Raw genomic sequence first — 22,876 nt, forward strand, 5'->3', positions numbered from 1 at the left:
TACAACTACTTGAAAATCTGGAATCTGAGGGTGCAAAAAAAGAAAATCGAGAAAATCACCTTTAAAGTTGTTCAAATGAAGTTCTTAGCAATGCATATTTCTAATCAAAAATCAAGTTTTGATACATTTACGGTAGGAAATGTACAAAATATCTTCATGGAACATGATCTTTACTTAATATCCTAATGATTTTTGGCATAAAAGAAAAATCGATAATTTTGACCCGTACAATGTTTTTTTGGCTATCGCTACAAATATACCCAAGTGACTTAAGACTGGTTTTGCGGTCCAGGGTCACAAATAACGACAGAAGTTTAATTACTGGATGAACTATTTCTTTAATCATGACAGAAATAAGATGACAAGATTTGCAATGCAAAAACAAGGCATGGGAAGAAATTAATAGCTATATTTTATTCATCATAAGATTCTTGAGCTTTACTGAGCTCTCCTGGAATATTATAATAAGAAACTAATCATAGCCATCCTGTGACATTTACAGAATGAAATGCAGTTTTTCACTGTGTCCTGTCTTCCACAGACGAGGATACAATCTGTTTTATCATAGCACTTGCAAGGTAGTAATAATTTCATATTCCTCCCATATTCTGGTTATACATCTTGTTATAACTTTAATAATTAAGATTCGGCAATTCATTCAAATTGAACTGCTTACAGAATCTGTTTACATTTTTGTAGATCATTTCTGTCTTAGTTCATGTTGGCTTTTCACAAACAACTTCAGACTAAATTTAGAATATCTCACATTAACTCAATGTTTCAGCTGTATTTTTCTTATGTCTGTCTTTCTATAAAAAAGAGGCATGAAAGAAATATACATTACAGTTCAAATATTTATAATCATTATCAATGGTGAAAACAGATAGATAGATATCATTGATGCATGATAAGATATGTCTTAAAACAACAGCAAGCATGAACCAAATTGGTAACATAAAAGTGGAGAGCGATAGATGCTGACGAATTAAAGATGAAAGAGATGAGATCATCTCTTCCTCTTATCTTGTAAGAGCAGCGGTGAGCTCCTTGCCCATGTTGATTAAAGTGAAGTCCACATCGAATCCAATCCACGTCACATATTCATACACACACCACCTGAAGGAACACGCTGTGAAAAGCCTGTGCGTTTGTGGGCGTGTGGGCCTTGAGGAGAAAGAGCCTGTTTAAAAGATTGATGGTTAGCACAGACGAACAAATGGGCCGTGCGCTCAGTATAGCCGGCATGTGTGCAGAATTCACTCCATCCCTAATTGAAGCCACACAAATATGCAAATGGCACCTCTTGAGTGTCTCATTTGTGCCTCGGTGACACAAGATGAGCGTTATGACGGTGAAAATGGATCCATGCTGTGATCCATGTCAAATAAAATAAAATTCCTCCCAGAAAATATAAAATACATGCTCGCTTACAGCGGCTCTACTCTGTGGAGGTTCCCAAAATAAAGGTTCCTCTAATGCTCTGAGGGTCTGTCATCAGAGGAGTGAGTCACCAAACCCACTTTGGACACACAGTAGAAACCAAACGCGCTCTGGAAAAGAAAGATAAAGAAAGAGAGAGAGGAAGGGCCCTAGGCTTCATCTAAAATAGGACGTCAGCGCAGTCGTCACACTGCTTCTGTACAAGGCAGTGAGTCAGTGGCACACTCTAACAGAGGCCACTCTCATTGATTATTCATCCACGCCTCAATTTTTCAAACTGCATTTCCATTTCTGAGAGCGGCGGGCGCTACGGTAGCGGTGCGATAAGCCCAAAACGGCCATGCTGCAATGTGATTAACCGGCGACGTCCACCAGCACAAAGGTTTGCTGAAGGGTCATACGGGTTTGACAGCAGGTGTTAAAGGTGGAGCAGGCCGGCTTTGGGCAGGTTTAATCTCTGTAAGCGTGGAGAAGAAGTGGAAACTCACTGCTCAGCTTGTTAAGGATGGAATACACGACTTTTAAAATCTGAAAAGATTTTAAAACAAGGCATTATACACTTGCCGACTTAAGGATGGAATACACGACTTTTAAAATCTGAAAAGATTTTAAAACAAGGCATTATACACTTGCCGACTTAAGGATGGAATACACGACTTTTAAAATCTGAAAAGATTTTAAAACAAGGCATTATACAGTTGCCCAGGAAAAACTGGGCAACAACTAGACGAAAGGAACACACACTACCAGACCTTCAAGTCAGTCCAAACTAGTGTTGTCAAAAGTAGCGACCACAATAAGCACCGTCTGTCAGCCGATCACTAATATACAGTATCTGCACATAGATGGATCCGCTGACAGATGCCTGCTTTCAAACGCTCCCGTGTGCTTCTGTGTGAGCGCTCGGTGAAGAGCATGAAACGATGATCATTGTAGCCAATCACTGTCATATCTGTTGAGCGCGTGAACACTATGGCCAATGGTCGGCATTTAAGAATCCGCTCAACAGCGCTCAAATGTTAGCGGGAAATGGACGTTTTTGAAATTACAGTACCGACTGGTATCGTGGCCATTACGTTTGACAACAGTAGTTCGAACACAACAAACTCATGCGGAAACATGTGCCTTGTTGTAAGAAGACACATGACAAATGAAAACAATGTGTGTTCTAAAATCGGCTCAAAAAATAATGGATGGAATCATAGTCTAAAGCTAAAAACAGTCTGCGACCATCATACACACTATGCGATTTTTTATGAAATCAGTTTAATGCCGTATAAATTAAGATCATTTTACACTTGTACATTTCTAAATGTATACATTTTTAAATATTATTTTTTGCATAAATAATTTTTATTTAATTTGCATATTATTGCACATTATTTATACATGCACCACCAATCAACAGGATGGGATCAGTAAGTGTTTTTTTTTTTTTTAAGAAAAAAACAAACAAAAAAACCCTAAAAAAAAATCAAAATACCCTTGAAAGAAGGAACCTTTCTGATCTAATCAAAATAAAAAATGAAATAAAATAAAACAAAACTACTTTATTCAGCAAGTACACATTAAATTGATCAAAGGTGACTTTTACATTGTTACACAAGATTTATTTCAAATTTTTTCTTTTTTTTACTTTCTGTTCATTAAAGAATCCTGAAAAAAAAACAAAAAACATGTATCATGGTTTCCAAAAACATGTTAAGAAGCACAACAGTTTTAAACATTGGTAATAATAAATGTTTCTGCATTTCAGCACATTACAATGATCCTGAGTAATGAGTAATGATGCTGAAAAATGTGCTTTGCGACCACAGGAATAAATTTTGAAATGTTAAAAACCTTCTAAAATCCAAATATCCATAATATCCAAATAGTTACTTTAAACTGTAATATTTCATACTATTAGTTGTACTGTATTTTTTTTATTAAATAAATGCAGCCTTGGTAAGCTCATAAGACTTAAAAAAAAAAACATTAAAATGAAAAGATCTCACTGCCCCCGAGCTTTCAAACATTAGTGTTTAATTGTTTTTTTCCGTTAAAGGGATAGTTCACCCAAAAATGAAAATTCTGTCATCATTTACTCAACCTCATGTCGTTTCAAACCTGTATGAGTTGCTTTCTTATGTTGAACACAAAAGAAGATATTTTGAAGATTGCTGGTAATCAAACAGTTGGTGGTTGCCATTGACTTCCATAGTATTTTTTTTCCTACTATGGAAGTCAATGGCAACCACCAACTGTTTGATTACCAGTAATCTTCAAAATATCTTCTTTTATGTTCAACATAAGAAAGCAACTCATACAGGTTTGGAATGACATGAGGGTGAGTAAATGATGACAGAATTTTCATTTTTGGGAGAACTATCCCTTTAAATTTTTTCTGTACAAAGAAAATAATACTTGAGAATGATAGTTATTTTAATTATAAATGAAACCCTAAAACTGCTTACATTCATAAATACCTAAACACTGAAAAATGATGTCATTTTTCATATGGCAAAACATTAAGAACGGGATAAAAATTTACAATCTAAACAGTACCGATCCTTCCTACATAAGTTCCAATTAGAATTTGGTCACCACCCTGGGAACACCATAACTGCGGGCAGAGAAATAACCCACCGCTGCTCTGCGACGTTCAGCTAGAATTACAAAAAGATGAAGTTGTGAAGCGTTTGGATGTGGATGTGCCAGGCTGCTGGCAGCTGCCTATTTTGGGGGAGGGTAACAGATTGCGCTCCGACTGAGTCAATCCCGTGCAGCTTTGTATGCTTTTATTTCATATGCTATCAGTTAGCGGAATCAAAACAGACAGTTTAGTCATGACGTTTGCCATTCACCAGCCTGTCTCCACTGATGAGGGAAATAACAGATATGACTTTCATTTTTAAATCAATAAAGAGTGAGTATGTCCTGTCTGGGACACCTTGAGCAGGACGGAGGTGAGAGCGTGTGAGAAATGAATTTGCACTGCTGTGCCTAACGAAGCATGGATGCCAAGCTGCGTACCGCACTCTTCCTTTCTAACAAACCTCCTGGAGCTGAGGCACCTGCGCTTCTCCTTTTTCACTGTCTGTAGGTTTAGCGTTTTTTCTCGTTCACATACACATAGTTATGATTCAAATCCAAAGTGTTTTATTGCCTGATTGCATTGGAGAATCTTTTAAAGATTCACATGTGACTTTCATTCTCTAGTTCTTTAGAAAATCAGCTGGTGCTTTCAGAGGCATCATGCACCTGTTTTTTTTGTTTGAACTGGAAGTTCTGGTTCACTTGGTGCACCAGGCAAGATAAGACATGACAAAAGGGCGGGGAAAAAAACTTTTTAACAACTAGTAGTTATTTATTTAAGTGTAAGATATGTTAGGCTAGTGGTGCAGTTGACATTTAAGACGTGCAAAGAGGACCCACATGGATAGGATAGTGAAATAAAACTTCAAAAGGTAGGGAAATGCACTTCCCTCTACTTTGTTGTTGATGTCCAATTAAACTAGCATTTAATATTTTGATATATCAATTTTTTTGCTGCAAATTCATGTGTTTGACATGAATCAAAATCAAAGAAATAAACGAATTAAATCAATAAATCTGAAAGTGTAAACCAGTTTACCCAATGTTATTTTATTTTATTTATGTAATATTTCCATATTTATTAATATTTTGAATAATCTTTTATCGTTATGGTTTCATTTAATTTTAATTTTAAATATTTGCATCTAATATTTATATTTGATTTAATCTTTCTTTCAATTACCAAAAACAACTTTTAATGGTTTTAATTAACCACACTGAAATTAAATGAATGAATGAATCTAAAAGTTTAACCTACTCTAGCCAGTGCTAGTTTAGTATTATTCATATAATATTATAGTATTTATTAATATTTTAGAATTAGCTTCATTAGAATTGCTATATTTTCAGTTTCCATATTCATTTTAGTTTGTTTTAGTAATTTTGTCATGTGCTTTTGTCATTTTTTTATAAATATTTCTATTTAGCTTTTATTATATTATATTTATTATATTCTCTATTATTGTTATTATTATTATTATTATTAATTTATTATTGTTATATATTAATTATTTAATTATGTTTAAGTTTAATTGTTAATTTAGTATTTCAACTTAAATTTATTTACATTTATTTTTTACAGTTCATTTCCAAGGAAACATTTCTAATTTTCTCAAAAAAAAAAGTTTACGTTTGGGGTTTTCATATAATATTACAATTTTATTTTATTTTATTTCAGCTTTATTTCAATTTCTAAAAACAATTTTAAAAGTTTGTCAACAATTAACAACACTAGAATGAGTGAATGAATGAATGAATAAATAAATAAATAGTGTATAAAACATACACCTTTGCATCACAGCATCTACAGCAACAATATTTTGTTTCTACTATCATGTCAGTACCTAATCATCATCGCAACAGACAGATTCTTGTGTGCTTGTAAATAAATACTAATAAATGTGTTTTTTTTAATCTGGTTTGTCAAATAATGATGTCCTCCAACCCTGAACCTGTAACAATTGTTCTCTCTGATCTTTCGCTTGCGCTCAAAGGTACTTCTTGTTCTTTCTCAAGGTGACACCTCCTGACTGCCGCCAGACAGCGAGCTACTCTTCAGTCTGAAGCTAACGAGTGAGGCGCAGTCATGCTGATATCTCAACAGGACAGCTCATGGAGTCTTTAGAAAGTTGTATGTGGGCCCAGGCTGACAGCCAGTGGGTGTTGTGACAGAGTTCACTCACGGACAGGAGGCGGTTCCTCTCTTTCTCGGAGACGCTCTGGGTGTTTTCTAGAACGGCCCGGTGCTTCCTGGAGAGCTCGTCCAGCGCCCGGCTGTGGGAATCCTTAAAGTGAGCAGTGTCCTCTTCATATTTGGCACACAAGTTCATGAGCTCCTTCTCATAGATCTGCTTTTCCTCTCGAAGTGACTGTTGAGGGAAAAAAATCAAAGACAAATATATTTAAAAGATGGTCTGATACTTATATATATTTATTTATATTGTATATAAATATGAAAAAAAAAAAGCTCTAAACACATAAATTTCATTATTACCCATCTGATGCATTTGTATGCATTTATTATCCCTTAAATCTAGATACAGTTTCTGATTATTTATTATTTCCATATTAAATATGCTATTTACTATATACATGACTTTTTACACAATCGCTCAAAAAATTGTTTTTTTTTTAAATGTTTTTGAAAAATGTCTCTTATGCTCATCAAGGCAACATTTATTTGACCGACCAAAAAAAAACAAAAAAAAAACAGTAATATTATGAATTATTATTACAATTTAAAATAACCTGTTTTCAGTTTCAATATATTTTAAAAAGTAATTTGTCAAATCAAGCGTCACATGATCCTTCAGAAATCATTCTAATATGCTGATTTGCTGCTCAAGAAACATTTATTATCATTAATGTCGATAACAGTGCTTAATATTTTTGTGGAAACCATGATACATTTTTTCAGGATTCTTTGATTCTTTCTTTGAACAAAGAAGAACAGCATTTATTTGATACAGAAATTATAAATGCCTTTACTGTCACTTTTGATCAATTGAATGTGTCTTTGCTGAAAAGTAGTCATTTCTTTCAATAAATAAATAAACAAATAAATAATACTGACCCCAAACCCTTGAACAGTAGTGTTCATGTCATATATCTGACCTTAATGACTACTACTTTTGAAAAAAAATAAAATAAAAAATGCCAGCTACTAATTTATTCAACAAAGGTAATGGTTTTTAAAGGGGTCATATGATGCTTTTTTAAAGATCATTATTTTGCATTTTGGTTTCAACAAAAGATTTTTTGGATGGAGAAGTACGAGTTTTGAAAGTTTTCATGGGGAATTTATATATCATTTAATATCCTTTAGATAAATACTTTTCATTCCATGTTATTTAAAAAATAATATCAGTGTAGACCAGTATTATGAAGGCCTTTTCACTTTCACATAGATGACGCAAAGTGAAAGTATGTCTGAGTATGGTTTGTGAAAAGAGCACAAACAGGCATCAATAAGGGACACTGTCTCTTGTTCAGAAATGTTATGAATCCAATCTAAAAGTATAACAGTGAAAGCTGAAAGCCCACCCTGACACTGTGAAGCAACTGCCCGCAAGTACATAAACTTCCCATTATAGGACCAGCAGAAGTGTCGGCAGAGTGAATCACTCCACAATGCATTCCCGCTCTATTTGGTGAGTGTTGTCATAGTAACACCTAACTCAAGGCTGTGCTGCTAACAAACTGTGATGTGGGCGACAGAACGAAACAGAGAGAAAGCTTGATGAGACCTTTTCAAATGAGAATTATCCTGAAATCCACGCACAAGAGAGAACCAATAACACCATGGTACTTTATATATTCTACACACTACTTTTTTTGACAAGTTGGTTTTAGGGAATTGCTGAATTTAGGCTGGTTTCAGCTGAGCCCCTTCTGACGTGTTTATTAGGCTAATGTTCACAGAGGACACAGTCTTGTGTTTCCAAAACAGCTAAATGGAACTCAAGGGAAATAGACGACAGGAGTCTTCTGAAAAAAATAAAAAATAAATAATAATAATAATAAAAAAATTAATTTAGGCCTACATTTAAGCTTTATGTATTTGAATTGCAATTGGATTTTACACACTCTAAAAAATGCTGGGTTAAATAAAACCCAGCGCTGGGTAAAATATGGACAAACCCAGCAATTGGGTTGTTTTGACCCAGCATTTGGGTTACTACCCAGAATGTTGGGTTAAACATTTAACCCAACTGTTGGTTGAAAACAACCCAATCGCTGGGTTTGTCCATATTTTACCCAGCGCTGGGTTGTATTTAACCCAGCATTTTTTAGAGTGCATCTTTAACATATTAACTGAATTTTGTTAGCCATATAATAATTTGTTCAAACTTTTTAACTGAATAAATTTGCATCAAAATATGATTATTTCAATAAAATCAAATAGATGAAAATATTTACAAATAAATAATGCCATGTTTAATTTTATTTGATTTAATTCAATTTTTGGAGTGCAGAAATCTTTCCCGTTTTATTTGTTTTATGACTGACAAATATGTATCATATGAAGTTAGTTTGAAACATTAGTTCATGTTAAAACTTGTAATCCAAATGGATGATATTCAAATTCAGTGCAATTCAAATACATAAATCCCACAATAAGACAAATATCTTTTGAGTGTTGAGAGATGTTTTTGAGTTGATTTTTACCTTGACAAAAAAAATCAATAAAATAAATATAAAATGTAAAAACAAACAAACAAATAAATACTTTTTTTAAGTGCAGAAATCTTACCCGTTCATTTATTTTATGACTGACAAATATGCATCATATGAAGTTAGTTTGAAATATTAGTTTATGTTAAAACTTGCAATCCAAATGGATTAAAATTGAATTCAAATTCAATGCAATTCAAATACATACATCTTAAAATAAGACAAATATTTTCTGAGTGTTGAGAGATGTTTTGAGTTTATTTTTACCATGACAAAAAATAAAATACAAATAAAATGTAAAAATAAACAAACAAATAAATCAAAAATACATAATTAGTTGATTTTACTAATCAACTAGGCAGTTGTTGGACACTTGTCATCCATCCCTATAGTACAGTAGTTAACTCAAAGCAGTTTTTGATACTCCAGCAAATGGTACTCTTGGAAATGGAAACATAGAGAAACAAAAATAGGAATATTATATACAGTACAGTACTACCCACCATTTATTTATTTAGAACAATAGTGTGTGTACATGTACATGGAATACTCCTCTGTGAGGCTGTTCTCTTGTTTCATGGCCTTTACTGAAGCTGTAAATAAAAAATTCAGCTTAAATTTTCATTGAGCTTTTGCCTTCTTTCTTAGCCAAAACAGTGGAGATTGACAGGAAGCTATTGGGAAGAAAGAAGGGTAATGCCTTCGCAATGTGTCACATGACGGACTGCGCCACAGCTTTTTAAAAGTTTCCCAAAGTCTACAAGTAAAACTGCTGAGAGGGATATTTCTGGAGCAGAAACAAGCCCACATTCCCACAATCTGTTTATTGGGGCTCTCAATGTATTAATAATGGAAGACAAACCTAAATGCGACAAGACAGCCAAAAAGCCAAACTGCTAGAGCAGATTGTTGCGTGAAAAGAGCACGAAATGCCATACTGTAGCGATTCAAATAAATAGCCATGCTGTCTCCGCACAAGAAAAATGATTGCCAGGCTGAGTGAAACCACTGAGAAATAAGAATTCCCTTTCAATCAAACCGGCCGTCCACAAAGAGACATTTTCTGAGGTCTCGAGCTCTCTGCAGTGAGGATGGAGCATTTTGAATTAAACATAGGGGTCTAGATTTGGCTGTGATAAAGCAGCCAGTGTTTAACATGAGAGATGGGCTTGTATATGCTTAAATCTTAAGCTAATGACGTCTCAGAGGAACTCATGTGAAATAAATGTTTCTGCAGAAGACTGATGTTTAAGCTACATACAGACAGATTCTGCAAACTTGAGCTGTTTTTCCTCACTCCATCTCTTAGACACACCAACCAGGCTTCAAGATCTTATGGTGCAGTACAAACTGTGCCCACAAAAAATATTTGGACACTTAAAAATGTCATTGCATTAGATATAAAATATAAAAAAAAGTGGCATTTCCACAAACTGCTGCTAGAGCAACCAGAAAGTTTCCAAAGAATCCAAAAAAAGTATAATGGTTTCCTGATAATAATAAGAAAAAATGTTTGTTAGCACCAAATCAGCATATTAGAATGATTTCTGAATACTGGAGTAATGATGCTGAAAATTCAACTTTGCCATCACAGGAATAAATTACATTTTAAAATATATTCAAATAGAAAACAGCTCTTTTAAAATTTTTTTATTTTTTATATGGTGCAATAAATTGTGCCCTCAAAACACATAATTGAATTGGTATAAAATATTTTAAAAATGAAAGTAATAATATATTATATTATATATAATAAAATGTAGTGATAATTAAAAAATGTTGCTAGAGCTTTTCTTAACTTCAATTTGTACAGTATAAAACCAACCAGCATCGTGCTTGTGATGTTTGACAACCGAAAGTATCCAAATATTTCTAAAAACAATTATTGAGTAGCAAATCAGCATATTAGAATAATTTCTGAAGGATCATGTGACACTGAAGACTGGAGTAATGATGCTGGAAATTCAGCTTTGCCATCAAAAAAATTAATTATATTTTAAAATACACTGGAATAGAAAACTGTTCTTCTAAATTGTTCTTTATATAGTACAATACAAACCATGCCGCCCAAAAATATCTGGACACTAAAAATGGCACTGATTAGATATAAAACCAAGTGGCATCTGAAAAAAAAAACTGCTAAAGCTTTTTTTAACTTTAGTTATCGGAGTCATTTATTCTGTATAGAACCAACTAGCGTCATGATTTTTGACAACCAGAAAGTGTCCAAAGAATCCTAAAAAAAAGTTGGTTGTGATACAAAGTGTCCAAACACTCCCAGCGGACCCTAATCTGATCCATATTCAGTAAACTGAATGGGATTGATCCGTACCTTCTCTAGGGAGAGGATCTGCTGTCTCTGCCTCTCGTCCAGCGTCTGACATTTCTTCTGCAGCACCCCTCGATCCTCCTCCAGACGCAACACCTTGTCCTTCAGACGAGATTTTTCCGATTCCAGATCCCGAATGACCGCCTCGTGAGTCATCTGGGTGGCCTGCAGGCTTCCGATCTGACCTGGACGGCAGAGAGAAAGCCGAGGAGGGTCAATGCTTTGAATGTCATCTAACACAGAGAGCAGACAGAGTCAGAGATCCTTTCCAACTGTCAATACTGTGAACCTGAACGCTACAAATAAACCTCAACTATCACCAGCAGTGTTCAACAGTTTGCCTACTCTTCACTAGATTTAATGTGTCTTGAAGATCTGCCTATGGCTATGTTAATAATAGAATAATAGCACGCTTACTGCATACTGCACAGTACAGTAGACTGCATATTATTTATTAAATATAGTATGTTGAACAGTATAGAAGAGTAAATTATGCTGCATGTTTAATTCGGGAATTTCAGCTGTCACCTCAGAAATAAAAATGGTTATTTAGCATTTCTAATTCTAATTAAATATATATATATATATATTTGGCAATCAAAGAAAGCAGCATTTTTGTCTAAAACTTGAACAGTTAAATCCTTTTTGTTAATTGAAATAAAGCTGAAATTAAATACAATAAAATATAAATATTCAAAGAAAGCTTCACATTTATTATTTACTGCTTTATTTCAGGTAATTGCCAAGACAATATTTTAAATTTTTGATGTTGAAGTTCCAAAATAACTAACATTTAAATAAAAAAAAAATTAAAACTAAACAGAAAAAATAGAAAAGTGCATAAAATTACTAAACCATAAAGACTTAAAATATAATTAAAGTGAAAACTAAAAATATAAAAATAAAAGATAATTCAAAAAAATTTTATGAATACTATAATAACACTATAATAAAAAGTTAAGGCAGCATTTCAGAATTCCATTTCTGAGTTCCATTTCTGAGTTTTGTACAAGTTGAAGCACTAAAATTACTAAAACTGAAATAAAAATAAATGAAAGCTTAAATAAAATATGTAAAAATAGAAAAAAATAATTTAAAAAAATGACAAAAGCACAAGAAAATTAGTAAAACTCAAAAACCTAAACTTAAATGAAAATGAAAACTAAAAATAAAATCACATTTAAAATATGAATAAATGTTATATAATACTAAAATAACAGAAAAAAAGAGTTAAAGGTTGATATTAATATTGGGTTTTAGGTTTTGTTACACTGGAAATGGATGGTCAGGCTGGGTGCATTGCATTGTGGAAATTTGAATAGTTTTTGAGTGTCCTTGATTGTTCTGGTACTAGTTAAGTGTTTCTGCAATTTCTTGTCTATTATACTAATAAAAAGCTGTGTTTAATTTAGGTTAATTACATTACAGTTACTGATATCTGCACTTTTTCTCACTACAAACGTTTAAAAAGAAATGCACTTGTCAGTGATACGGCCTGGTGGTCAATGCATGCTCTATCTGGAGTTCAAGCCTGGATAAAAGTCTCAGATAATGGCTTCTACTTCATGTTAAATTCATTAATGCAGTGCACAAAGCACATAAACACAAACACGGAGTGTGAATCCAGTGCTTAAACACCTATTGTTTCTCCCAGATAAAAGATCAGAAGTGTGTTTGGCATTTAGGTGTGACAGACCCAGCTGGGCTCTGCCTCCCTCAGGGAACATTCCAGAATGTGGGCGATAAACACGGCTAGGACACACAGCTGCTGTTGCCAGGATACCAGGAGCTGATCCGTCACCCCAAACTTTTCTGTCAACAGCAATGGTGCCTTGCAGCTGGAACTGTCTCTAATCTGAGTTTTTTTGGGTGTTAGTATCAATATGTTATTCTTAAGGTTATCTATAAGGCAGTGTGCTCCAAAACAGTGACAAAATTCGCATTTAGAAGATATAAGCATTCAAAGCTTGCAGTTCATCACTTCCGCCAAAACGGCTCAACGATTTTTTTGATGTCACATCGTACTTCAGCTTCTCATCAAACTTTCTGTCCAATCAAATGCTCTCTAGAATCCGAAGTGCCCGCCCCCTACACTATAAAATAGACGCTGAAGCCGCGGCTGAAATTGGTCACTTGTCCACAGAATTTGTATTTTCTGTACAGTGAATGGCAATATATAGGGGACAGGGAACCCCTGTAAATATGCTTTCCATTGAGGAAAAAAAGTGGTAAGTCTTTTTAGCTGAATCAGGTTTTAATCTATAAGGCGAGTGACAATAGAATTTAACCTCAAAAAGTAGTTTATTATAATAATTAGTCATTATTTTAACCCATGGACTTAAAAAAAATGATTTGTAATATTAATAATAATTATTTATATTAAGATATAAATATAACAGCAGCAACAGCAACAATAATTAAAAAATACATGCTTAATAAAAATGCATGTATTATTAAAAACTATACAAACAACAGTTAAAGTATGTGAATTTCATTTAATTTTACCCAATTACATGCCAATAATTAGTTTAGCTTTTTTCCCCTTTAAATATCACTAGCCAATAGTCAGTTGTTTAGATTTGAATATGCCAAAGAAAAATGTATTAAAAAAAATAAGGATCTAAAACCTACATCCTGAAATTCCTGAACAATTAGATTAATAAAAATAAAAACTGAATCAGGTCTTATCTGTAAAGCTACAACAGATTTTAACCTAAAAAAACAGTTGCAGTTATTTTAACCCATGCATTTCAAAAATTAATTTGCAATATTGATGATGATGAGGATGATAATGATGATGATAGATGTTAACCTCAAAAATAGTTACAATTATTTTAGTGCATAAACTTCAAACATTTATTTGTAATATTAATAATAATAATAATTGTAATATAAAAAATGACAATAATAATAATTTTAAAAAACATGACTAATAAAGATGCGTGTATTCTTAGAAACTATACAAACTGTTAACCTCTATGAAGTTCATTTAATTTTACTTCAAATTATTTAAAAATAATTTTACATTTTTATTTAAATTACAGTTCTGTATCCTGTTTAAATTCAATTCAAAGGGAGAAGATCAGTCGGAACCTGAAGGCACTCTGCATTTAATTCTGAATCTCGCACAATCCTGCTGTGCATGCAGGTAATGGATTAGTAGCCTAAAGCAGTGTAGAAGGATGAATCAATGAAAGTGAGCGGAGTGGGATTGAACAGTTGACTGTGAACAGAGGTGATGGGAGAGCATGTGCGTATCTCACTGGCTTTGAGCAGGATCTCTGTGGCCTGCTGCTGCACTCGGTCTCTGGACGCCTCCAGCTCACACTCGGCCTCCCTCTGCCTGATTTCCACGATCTCCGTGTCCTTAGTCACCTCCTCCAACTGTTTATCCAGCTCCTGCAGACACAAACACACACACAAATCAATCAACAAAACGACCAAAACACTTCACATAAACCTCTCTATCTCTCTGTTCATTACTGAGAGCTGCCTCTCTATATTTAACCATCATGAGGTTTCTTGCTTTGGCTCGCTCTCTCTTTCACTCATGTCACTTTTTCCATTTTTGCTCCTCTCACACTGTCTCCTCTGTTCTCAAATTCATCCTCATTAATCGTGCATGTACACATTAGCTCTTTCTCCCTTTCATCTCTGCTCTCTCCTCCGTCGCCTTCTAAAAGAACTTCTCTCGGCTTCCATCGCTCATTGTCTCGCTAACTTTTTCCTTCACTTCCACCATTGTGGAGCTCATGTTCAATTTTTCAAATCATCGACTTTTCCACTGAATGAATTCATTCAATGTATTTTGTTCTTCTTAGAGCAAAGACAGCACAAAGAGAAAGAAACGAACCACTTGTAGGAAAATTTCAGCATTGTAATGCTACATATAGAGACTTTTTGATAGAACGAACATGCACAACATGAAAAATACATTATTTTTTGCGATAATCCAAAAGCCAATGGAAAATTCCCATTGGCCTTTTGTCGGACGTCAGAAGAGAGAGTCAGAAGAGAGAACGATGTAAAATTTACCATCCCATGCATTAGAAACACCCTCGCATTAGCGTTAACTGTTTTTTTGTAATTTGATGCAAAGGTGATATAATACAAAGAATAGTGTTATAAATGTACATACATTTTTTTTTTTTTAAATACTAATATGAAAAACTTTCGAGGATTTACGATGCTGGTGACCGTTAAACGCATCAATACAGTCTTGTGAAAAGGGTCCATTGTTTACAATACAACCAGAGCACATGCAGCTGAGGGGCGGGACGCTTAGACGTGCACTAGAGGGCGGGCGGTTCAGCCAATCAACAGTCAACCACCCCTTTAAAGACTATTGCTTTAAATTGTTATAATTTTCTTGTATTTATTATTATAGTATAATAGTATTGCTTTTACTGTATTCTTAATTGTATTTTTTGAAGCAATGTCTGGTGCTATCCTAAAAATGCCCTTGTAAAATGACCAGTGAAATCTTTTAATAAGGTGACAGGAGTCTCATCTGGAAAACAGCAGCATGTAATTGGGTGAAAATCAGCACCTGGGGAATCTAAATGGTCTTTGATTGAAGAATGTCTGATTTGCCAAATTGTGACTGCAGGCTATTTGACCTCGGATATTTGGGTCTGACTTCAATGATTTGACTTCTTTTTGTTTATACTAAATGCTCCAAGTATGTGACGTGGATCTCTCACCTGAGTAATTCAGCATTTGATCAGCAAAGATTAACAAAAACTAGCACAGACCCCAGGGAGACAGATCATTATGAGCTCCAGTCTGAAAATGTCACAGTGACTAAAGATCGATTCCATTAAAGATCTGCTCTCTGTGTGTGTGTGTGGAGCTAAAGAGGCTCAGCACAGTGCTATTAAATAGCCATTATAATGTGTCATAAAAGCAAGAATTTACGTAAGACAAACATAATATTAAACTGGCCATCATTGTTCAATTGAACGACCATATTATAAATCAAGCCAAGCATGGATCTTTTGATGACACCCATAAATTACATTTTGTCAGTTCTTCCATTCAGAAACAAGTCCAAGAAATGCCTTGGAGGGCCATGCTGGCTGACTGGCTTTTTTCTTCAAAGATATTTGAAAGACAATTCAGAGTTCAGGATGTGTGCCACTGCGTTTGAAGTCTCTTCTGTAAATATGTCTGAAATATCTGATGTGTTCAGAGAAACCACTACACTACAGTACACTACAGTAGTTTGACTTTCACTGCGATGATTTTCTGTGTTCGCCATTTTAATTATTTAAAATACACTGCAGAGGGTTAAAGAAATACTGTATTTGTTCTTACGTGTTTGTAAATGACTTGTAAATTAAACATTTTTTAAATTAACATCAAACAGCATTTGTAACCCATTTTAGTATCATAATGTGATGCATTTAAACAAGATATTCAACAAGAAAAAAACATGTAGAGCAGTTAATTAAAATTGAGACGAGCGGCCAGGAACCTGTTAGGAAATGAGTTGTGAATTTTGCTCTCATTTCAACTATTAAGATAAGATGATTCGCATTAGATTAATTATAAAATGAGATTAAATATGCAACATAAGTTTTAAGCATCAACAAATGTACTTTTCTTTATGAAAGTGAAATTCTGCACAAAGCCAATCAGAGTTTAATAAAAAAATTAATTCAGTAAGGTAACACTCGTTAACATTAGTTAACTCCATGAGGTAACATAAACTACAATGAAAAATACTTAAGAATTTATCACTCTTAGTTAATGTTGATTCCAACATTTACTAATACATTATTAAAATTAAAAGTTGTATCTATTAATGTTAATTAATAGACCTGAGGTAACATGGACTAACAATGAACAGTTGTATTTTAATTAACTAAGTTAACAAAGATCAATAAATATTGCAACATGTGTATTGCTCACTGTTAGTTAATGTTAGTTAATGCATTAAATACAGTTAACAACTTTATTGTAAAGTGTTGCTTTACAATAAACAACTTTATTGTAAAACAAAATAAAATAAAATTAAATGTCCACTAAAGAATGTATGGAAAAATACAATGGAAGTCAATGAAACTGTGATTACAAACTTACTTCAATATATCTTCTAAATATCAAAAGTAAGAAAGTTGGTAACACCTCTGTTTTGGGACCACTTCTCACTATTAACTAGTTGCTTATTAGCATGCATATTACTTTCATATTGGATGTTTATTAGTACTTATAAAGCACAAATTAATGGCTTATTCTGCATGAACATATTTTAGATCCCTTAATCCTACCCCATACCTAAATGTAACAAGTACTTTACTAACAATTAATAAGTAGCAAATTAGGAGTTTATTGAGGCAAAGGTCATAGTTAATAGTTAGTTAATAGTGAAAATTGGTCCCCAAACTAAAGTATGACCAGAAAGTCATACCAGGGTGAGTAAATGATGACAGAATGTTCATTTTTGGGTGAACAATATCATTAAATGAAAGTAAATTTTAAATTATTACATTTAATTTGTAATTAAAAAAAATAAATAAATAAAAAAGAAAGAAATAAAATAAAATAAAAACAAGGACATGTGATGCATCTGGTGGCCTTTACCTTGATGTTGCTCTCTGCAGCAATGAGGGAGGCCTGCAGTTTGTGGGATTTCTCCCTGCTCTCCCTGGCCTCCTCCTGCACCCGCTGCAGTTCACTGCGCAGCTTCCCCAGAGTCTTCTGCAGCGCCGCTTCCTGCGCCTGGAACTCCTTCCTCAGCTCGGCTTCGGTCTTCTTCCAGGCCAGCAGGTTCTCTGCGGTCATCTGCTGCGTGCGCTTCATGGCCTCCAGTTCCCGTTCATAGAAAGCCTGGGCTTTATTTAGCTTGGCCTCGTACTCCTCCACCAGACGCTTCTTGTCCTGTTTCAGTTCCTCAACTCTTTCGGTCAGTGAATCCACCTCCGCTTTGTGAAGCTGTCCCAGTTTCTCTTGGTCTTTGCTGTAGTTGGCATTCTGGCTTTGGTGTGAGCGAAGCAGTTCTTGGACCTGTGAATACAACATTCATTTGAGTTTTTTTAAATGGATGCAAAACACTTCCTAATGCTGCTTCCTAACCAGTCACAAACAATTTGTCTGTTACTGAATATGAAAATGCTACAGAGAATGACACATTTACAGCTAACTGTCAGTTATTTGATGTTTAATGTACAGTTGTCAGGGCAGAATTTTGACAAATACAAACTTCATTACTGTAGCGTAGCCTTTGATTTAAGATCTAAGCTAGCAAACTAAAGGTTCAAACCCCACAAGGGTCGGTATATGAACTTTGGCCACTGTGACCTTGACCATGGCACTTAAACCAAGGCTGCTCCAGAGGTACTATCCATGTAAAAACTGTAATGTTAATCAACAAAAACAGATAAGCAAATTAGTAATTATTAAGCTAATTTACCCAAATATAAATAAATCCATCTTAAAAATGAGAATTTAGAAATAAATAAATAAAATAAAAAAATTCTGAACATATTTTTGTTTTACTACCATTTAATAATAAAAAAATTTAAAATAAATAATTAAAATAAATATATATTTTTTTAAAGTTTGGAATTCTTTGAGGTAAATTAATTTAATATATTTCTATAGACTTTACAATCATCCAGATTAATCAATCTGATAATGGAATAAATACAGCCTAAAGCGGAACATGAGTTTTTCATTTTACTATGTAATTTTTATCACATGACTTGAATTATTTGTGAATTACAAATGTAAGTTAGTCAACCTCTTATATTCAGAACAAAAATCTTTATTTTTGGGCAACAGTGAATATAATGAGCATGAGCACAAATTCAGAGTATGTGAGCGGAGAGGAGCGCCAACAATTTCCCCTCCGAGCATTCAATAATCACTCTGCTCCGGGTTCACCATTTCCTGCTCCCGCTCCACTCCTCGCTCACTGATATCAGAAACACCGCTCCACCTTCGCTCCATGATGAAAATTACGGCTAAAGTATTTCATTATGTTTTGAAATATCACAGAAGTTCTGTTCATAACATATATTAAAATAAAATAAATAAAATACAAGGAGAATAGTTTCAAAGTGGCTTGTTTGAAACATAGTGTGCAAACTTTTTTCCTACCACATGCCAATGTTACATGGTTGTCAGCATTAAAAGGTATCATTGTTGCTTTTTGCAAAGCAAATTTTGTTTGTGAAGGATGAAAATAACAGTACGTTTTCATCAGTTATTTTATCTACGGATCGCTGCATTTCTTACAGATTTCTGCTCATTCGAAATCGGATGTACAGATGAAGTAGCACTGTAAGATTACATTTGTTTGAATGCATTATTGAGAGAGCGATTGTGTGTGAATAAGTGCTGTACCTGTTTAAATCATGCTTTCACCAGAAAATATTCAGTAGCCTATCTAGAAGGAACAAACAAACTCCTTGAGAACTATAACTTCCCGCTCATGTCCATTGCTATCATCATAACCTTCACATTCTTTCTGATTTGAGTGATCCATCTGTATCAAGCTAGCTAAATATGTTTAACGTGAATTCTACACCGCTCCGCTCACATACTCTGAAAGTCAGCAAGTTTAATAATTTAAAGGTCCCATATTGTCAAAACTGAAAGTTCCTGGTTTTTTTCACGATTACTGAGGTCTAGGGGCTATTTAACTACCATATAAGTTTCAAAACAGTCAGTCCAAACTCCAGAAAGGTGTACAATATGGGACCTTTAACTGAAAATTAAGAAAGAAAGAAATGCGACCCTGGACCACAAAACCGGTCTTAAGTCGCTGGGGTATATTTGTAGGAATAGCCAAAAAAACATTGTATGGGTCAAAATGATCAATTTTTCTTTTATGCCAAAAATCATTAGGATATTAAGTAAAGATCATGTTCCATGAAGATATTTTGTAAATTTCCTACCGTAAATATGTCAAAACTACATTTTTGAATAGAAATATGCATTGCTAAGAACTTCATTTGGACAACTTTAAAGGCAATTTTCTCAGTATTTAGATTTTTTTGCACCCTCAGATTCCAGATTTTCAAATAGTTGTATCTCGGCCAAATATTTTGGTCCTATCCTAACAAACCATACATCAATGGAAAGCTTATTTATTCAGCTTTCAGATGATGTATACATCTCAATTTCGAAAAATTTACCCTTATGACTGGTTTTGTGGTCCAGGGTCACATATTACGTTTACATATTAACGAATTACATATTAAGTTTAAATATTCAAGTTTATTAATTGTACTGTATGTTCACAACTATAATGTAAAATTGTTGTTATGATGATGATGACATAATTTTTAAATACTTATTTTTTATTTTACAGTTAAATATTACAGTAGTAATATTGTTAAATAGCTACATTTAATAATAATAATAATAATAATAAATTAGTAGTAGTACTATTTTATAGTCATACTGATATATAATCACAAAAGTCTGGCCAAATTGTGAAGCCCTACAAACCTGGATTTTTTTAAATCACATTTAAAATCACATCTTTTTTTAATCCTAAAAATGGGAATTCGATTTTGCCCTTGGATAGACCTACATTTTTACATGTAACCACAAAAACTGGTAGACGCACCTCCTGCCGATGTGCGGCATGTAGCTCCTCAAGAGCCTGCTGTTTTTCCTGCTCAAACTGGGACTGCAACTGTCCAAAGGAGCGGAGCTTCTCCTCGAAAGAGCGGCGCATTTCCTCCACCTCGCGGGACATGGTGACCACGCGCTGCGTGTGCTGCGCCTCCGTGCACAGCTGCATGTCCTCCACCCGCTGGCGGTACGTCTCGAACTCCGTCAGGGCCTGCCGCTTCATCCGCTCGTGGAGCTCCATGGACTCCTCCAGAGACTGAATGCGCCGCTTCAAGTCCATCTCGTCGCTGATCTTGCTCTTGTACTGCATGATCTTCTCCCGCGTTTCCGAGAGGATCTGCTGCACCTCCTCCTCATGGGCCTCCTTCAGGGTCTGGATGGCCGCCTCATGCTCGTCATTCTTGGTGTTGAGGGCGTAGATCACCTGGAGAGGCGAAAGGATGGAGAACTCATTGCAAATGAGACTCATATGTTAAATCAAATAATAGTTGCATCATCTTCTAGATCCTTCTAGGAAACAAGAATATGTGTTTGCTCAGTCCATGACAGATTAAAATGCCACAGAACAGAACGTAATGTTAAAGGTTAAGTGAACACTGTTTTGCTGATCTAGAGCGTTTGTTTTCAATGCATTACACATATAAAGCCAAACCAAGGAGCTGATGCATTTTCATTGACTGACCTTTAAATCCAGAAGATATTTCCCATAAATGGGAAAAGCTTTTCCATTATACTTTGAGATGTTATATTTATAGGGTAACACCTTATTTACAACAAAACATTTCTGTTTCTCGCTATACTTATTCTGTGGTGGTTGTAAAGTGTACATTTGACATCAAGTGACCACAAAAAGTACCAAAATTGCACATCAAAAAAATAATAATAGGCTTGACAACATGTGAAAAATATTAGCATGATATAAGCTGTATAAACATTAAACTACACAAAAACAAACAATTTTCTTTGTAATATTTTCATTCACCTTGCATATTTTTATTCATGGTTTTTGAAGATGAAGTATGTCAGTCAAAGGGTTACTTCACCCCAAAATGAAAATTTTGTCATTAATCACTTACCCCCATGTCGTTCCAAACCCGTAAAAGCTTTGTTCGTCTTCGGAACACAATTTAAGATATTTTGGATGAAAACCGGGAGGCTTGTGACTGTCCCATTGACTGCCAAGTAAATTACACTGTCAAGGTCCAGAAAAGTATGAAAGACATTGTCAGAATAGTCCATCTGCCATCAGTGGTTCAACTGTAACGTTATGAAGCGAAGACAATACATTTTGTACGCGAAGAAAACAAAAATAACGACTTTATTCAACAATTCGTCTCCTCTGTGTTTCGCCGCATCGCCGTAGCGCCATTTTGGAGAATATCCACTGGACGTAAGCAGCGTACGCTATTCTGTGTCAGCCGCACTGCACGGACGCGCTGTTTTCGTTCAAATCAAAGCGTAAATACACGTAGAAAACGTATCCTTGTGTCGCGGCTGCCACAGAATAGCATACGCAGTTTGCATTCAGCGGATATTCTCCAAATTGGAGCTACGGTGATTGTGGCGAGACACAGAGGAGATGAATTGTTGAATAAAGTCGTTATTTTTGTTTTTTTCTCGTACAAAAAGTATTCTCGTCGCTTCATAACGTTACTGTTGAACCACTGATGGCAGATGGACTATTCCAGGGCTGTCTTTCATACTTTTCTGGACCTTGACAGTGCGCTAAACTCTGCAGGACACCGGCCCTCCAGGAACGAGTTTGGACAGCCCTGGACTATTCTGACAATGTCTTTCATACTTTTCTGGACCTTGACGGTGTTATTTACTTGGCAGTCAATGGGACAGTCACAAGCCTCCCGGTTTTCATCCAAAATATCTTAAATTGTGTTCCAAAGACGAATGAAGCTTTTACGGGTTTTGAACGACATGGGGGTAAGTGATTACTGACAAAATTTTCATTTTGGGGTGGAGTAACCCTTCAACCTGTTCACGTTGTCCTCTGCCTAATTTGGTTACTTATACAAAGTTACACGTGCTTGGATGTTTTACCTTTGACATCAGCAACAAAATAATAATTATCAAAAACAAAATAATGATTATAATTATTATTGTTTCTCTTCTCTTTAAAATAATAAAAATATTCATTTTGCTATCCTATGCAATTAGCATGTACAGGGCAGGGGCCCCTAGGCTTGAGGTTATGTTTGGGCTCTATACCTACACTACAAATGCCCTCAAATAGAACATCATTATGGAGTAACACAA

General features: G+C 34.6%; 1 protein-coding gene across 3 annotated transcripts in view; it reads right to left on the minus strand.

The window, feature by feature from the left end:
- The window catches only part of LOC107678849 (protein FAM184A-like), a 156,372-nt gene that overhangs the window by 82,068 nt on the left and 51,428 nt on the right, over positions 1 to 22,876 (minus strand). For all 3 annotated transcript variants that reach the window (XM_016474273.1, XM_016474274.1, XM_016474275.1), the window contains 5 exons: positions 20,601 to 21,032; positions 17,606 to 18,028; positions 14,284 to 14,419; positions 11,024 to 11,205; positions 6,201 to 6,386 (listed from right to left, as the gene is read on the minus strand). In XM_016474273.1, coding sequence (XP_016329759.1) covers positions 6,201 to 6,386; positions 11,024 to 11,205; positions 14,284 to 14,419; positions 17,606 to 18,028; positions 20,601 to 21,032 — 1,359 coding nt within the window. The remainder of the gene's footprint in view (positions 1 to 6,200; positions 6,387 to 11,023; positions 11,206 to 14,283; positions 14,420 to 17,605; positions 18,029 to 20,600; positions 21,033 to 22,876) is intronic.

This window comes from Sinocyclocheilus anshuiensis, unplaced genomic scaffold (genome assembly GCF_001515605.1).
Source record: "Sinocyclocheilus anshuiensis isolate Anshui unplaced genomic scaffold, SAMN03320099.WGS_v1.1 scaffold1049, whole genome shotgun sequence".
NCBI lineage: Eukaryota > Metazoa > Chordata > Actinopteri > Cypriniformes > Cyprinidae > Sinocyclocheilus > Sinocyclocheilus anshuiensis.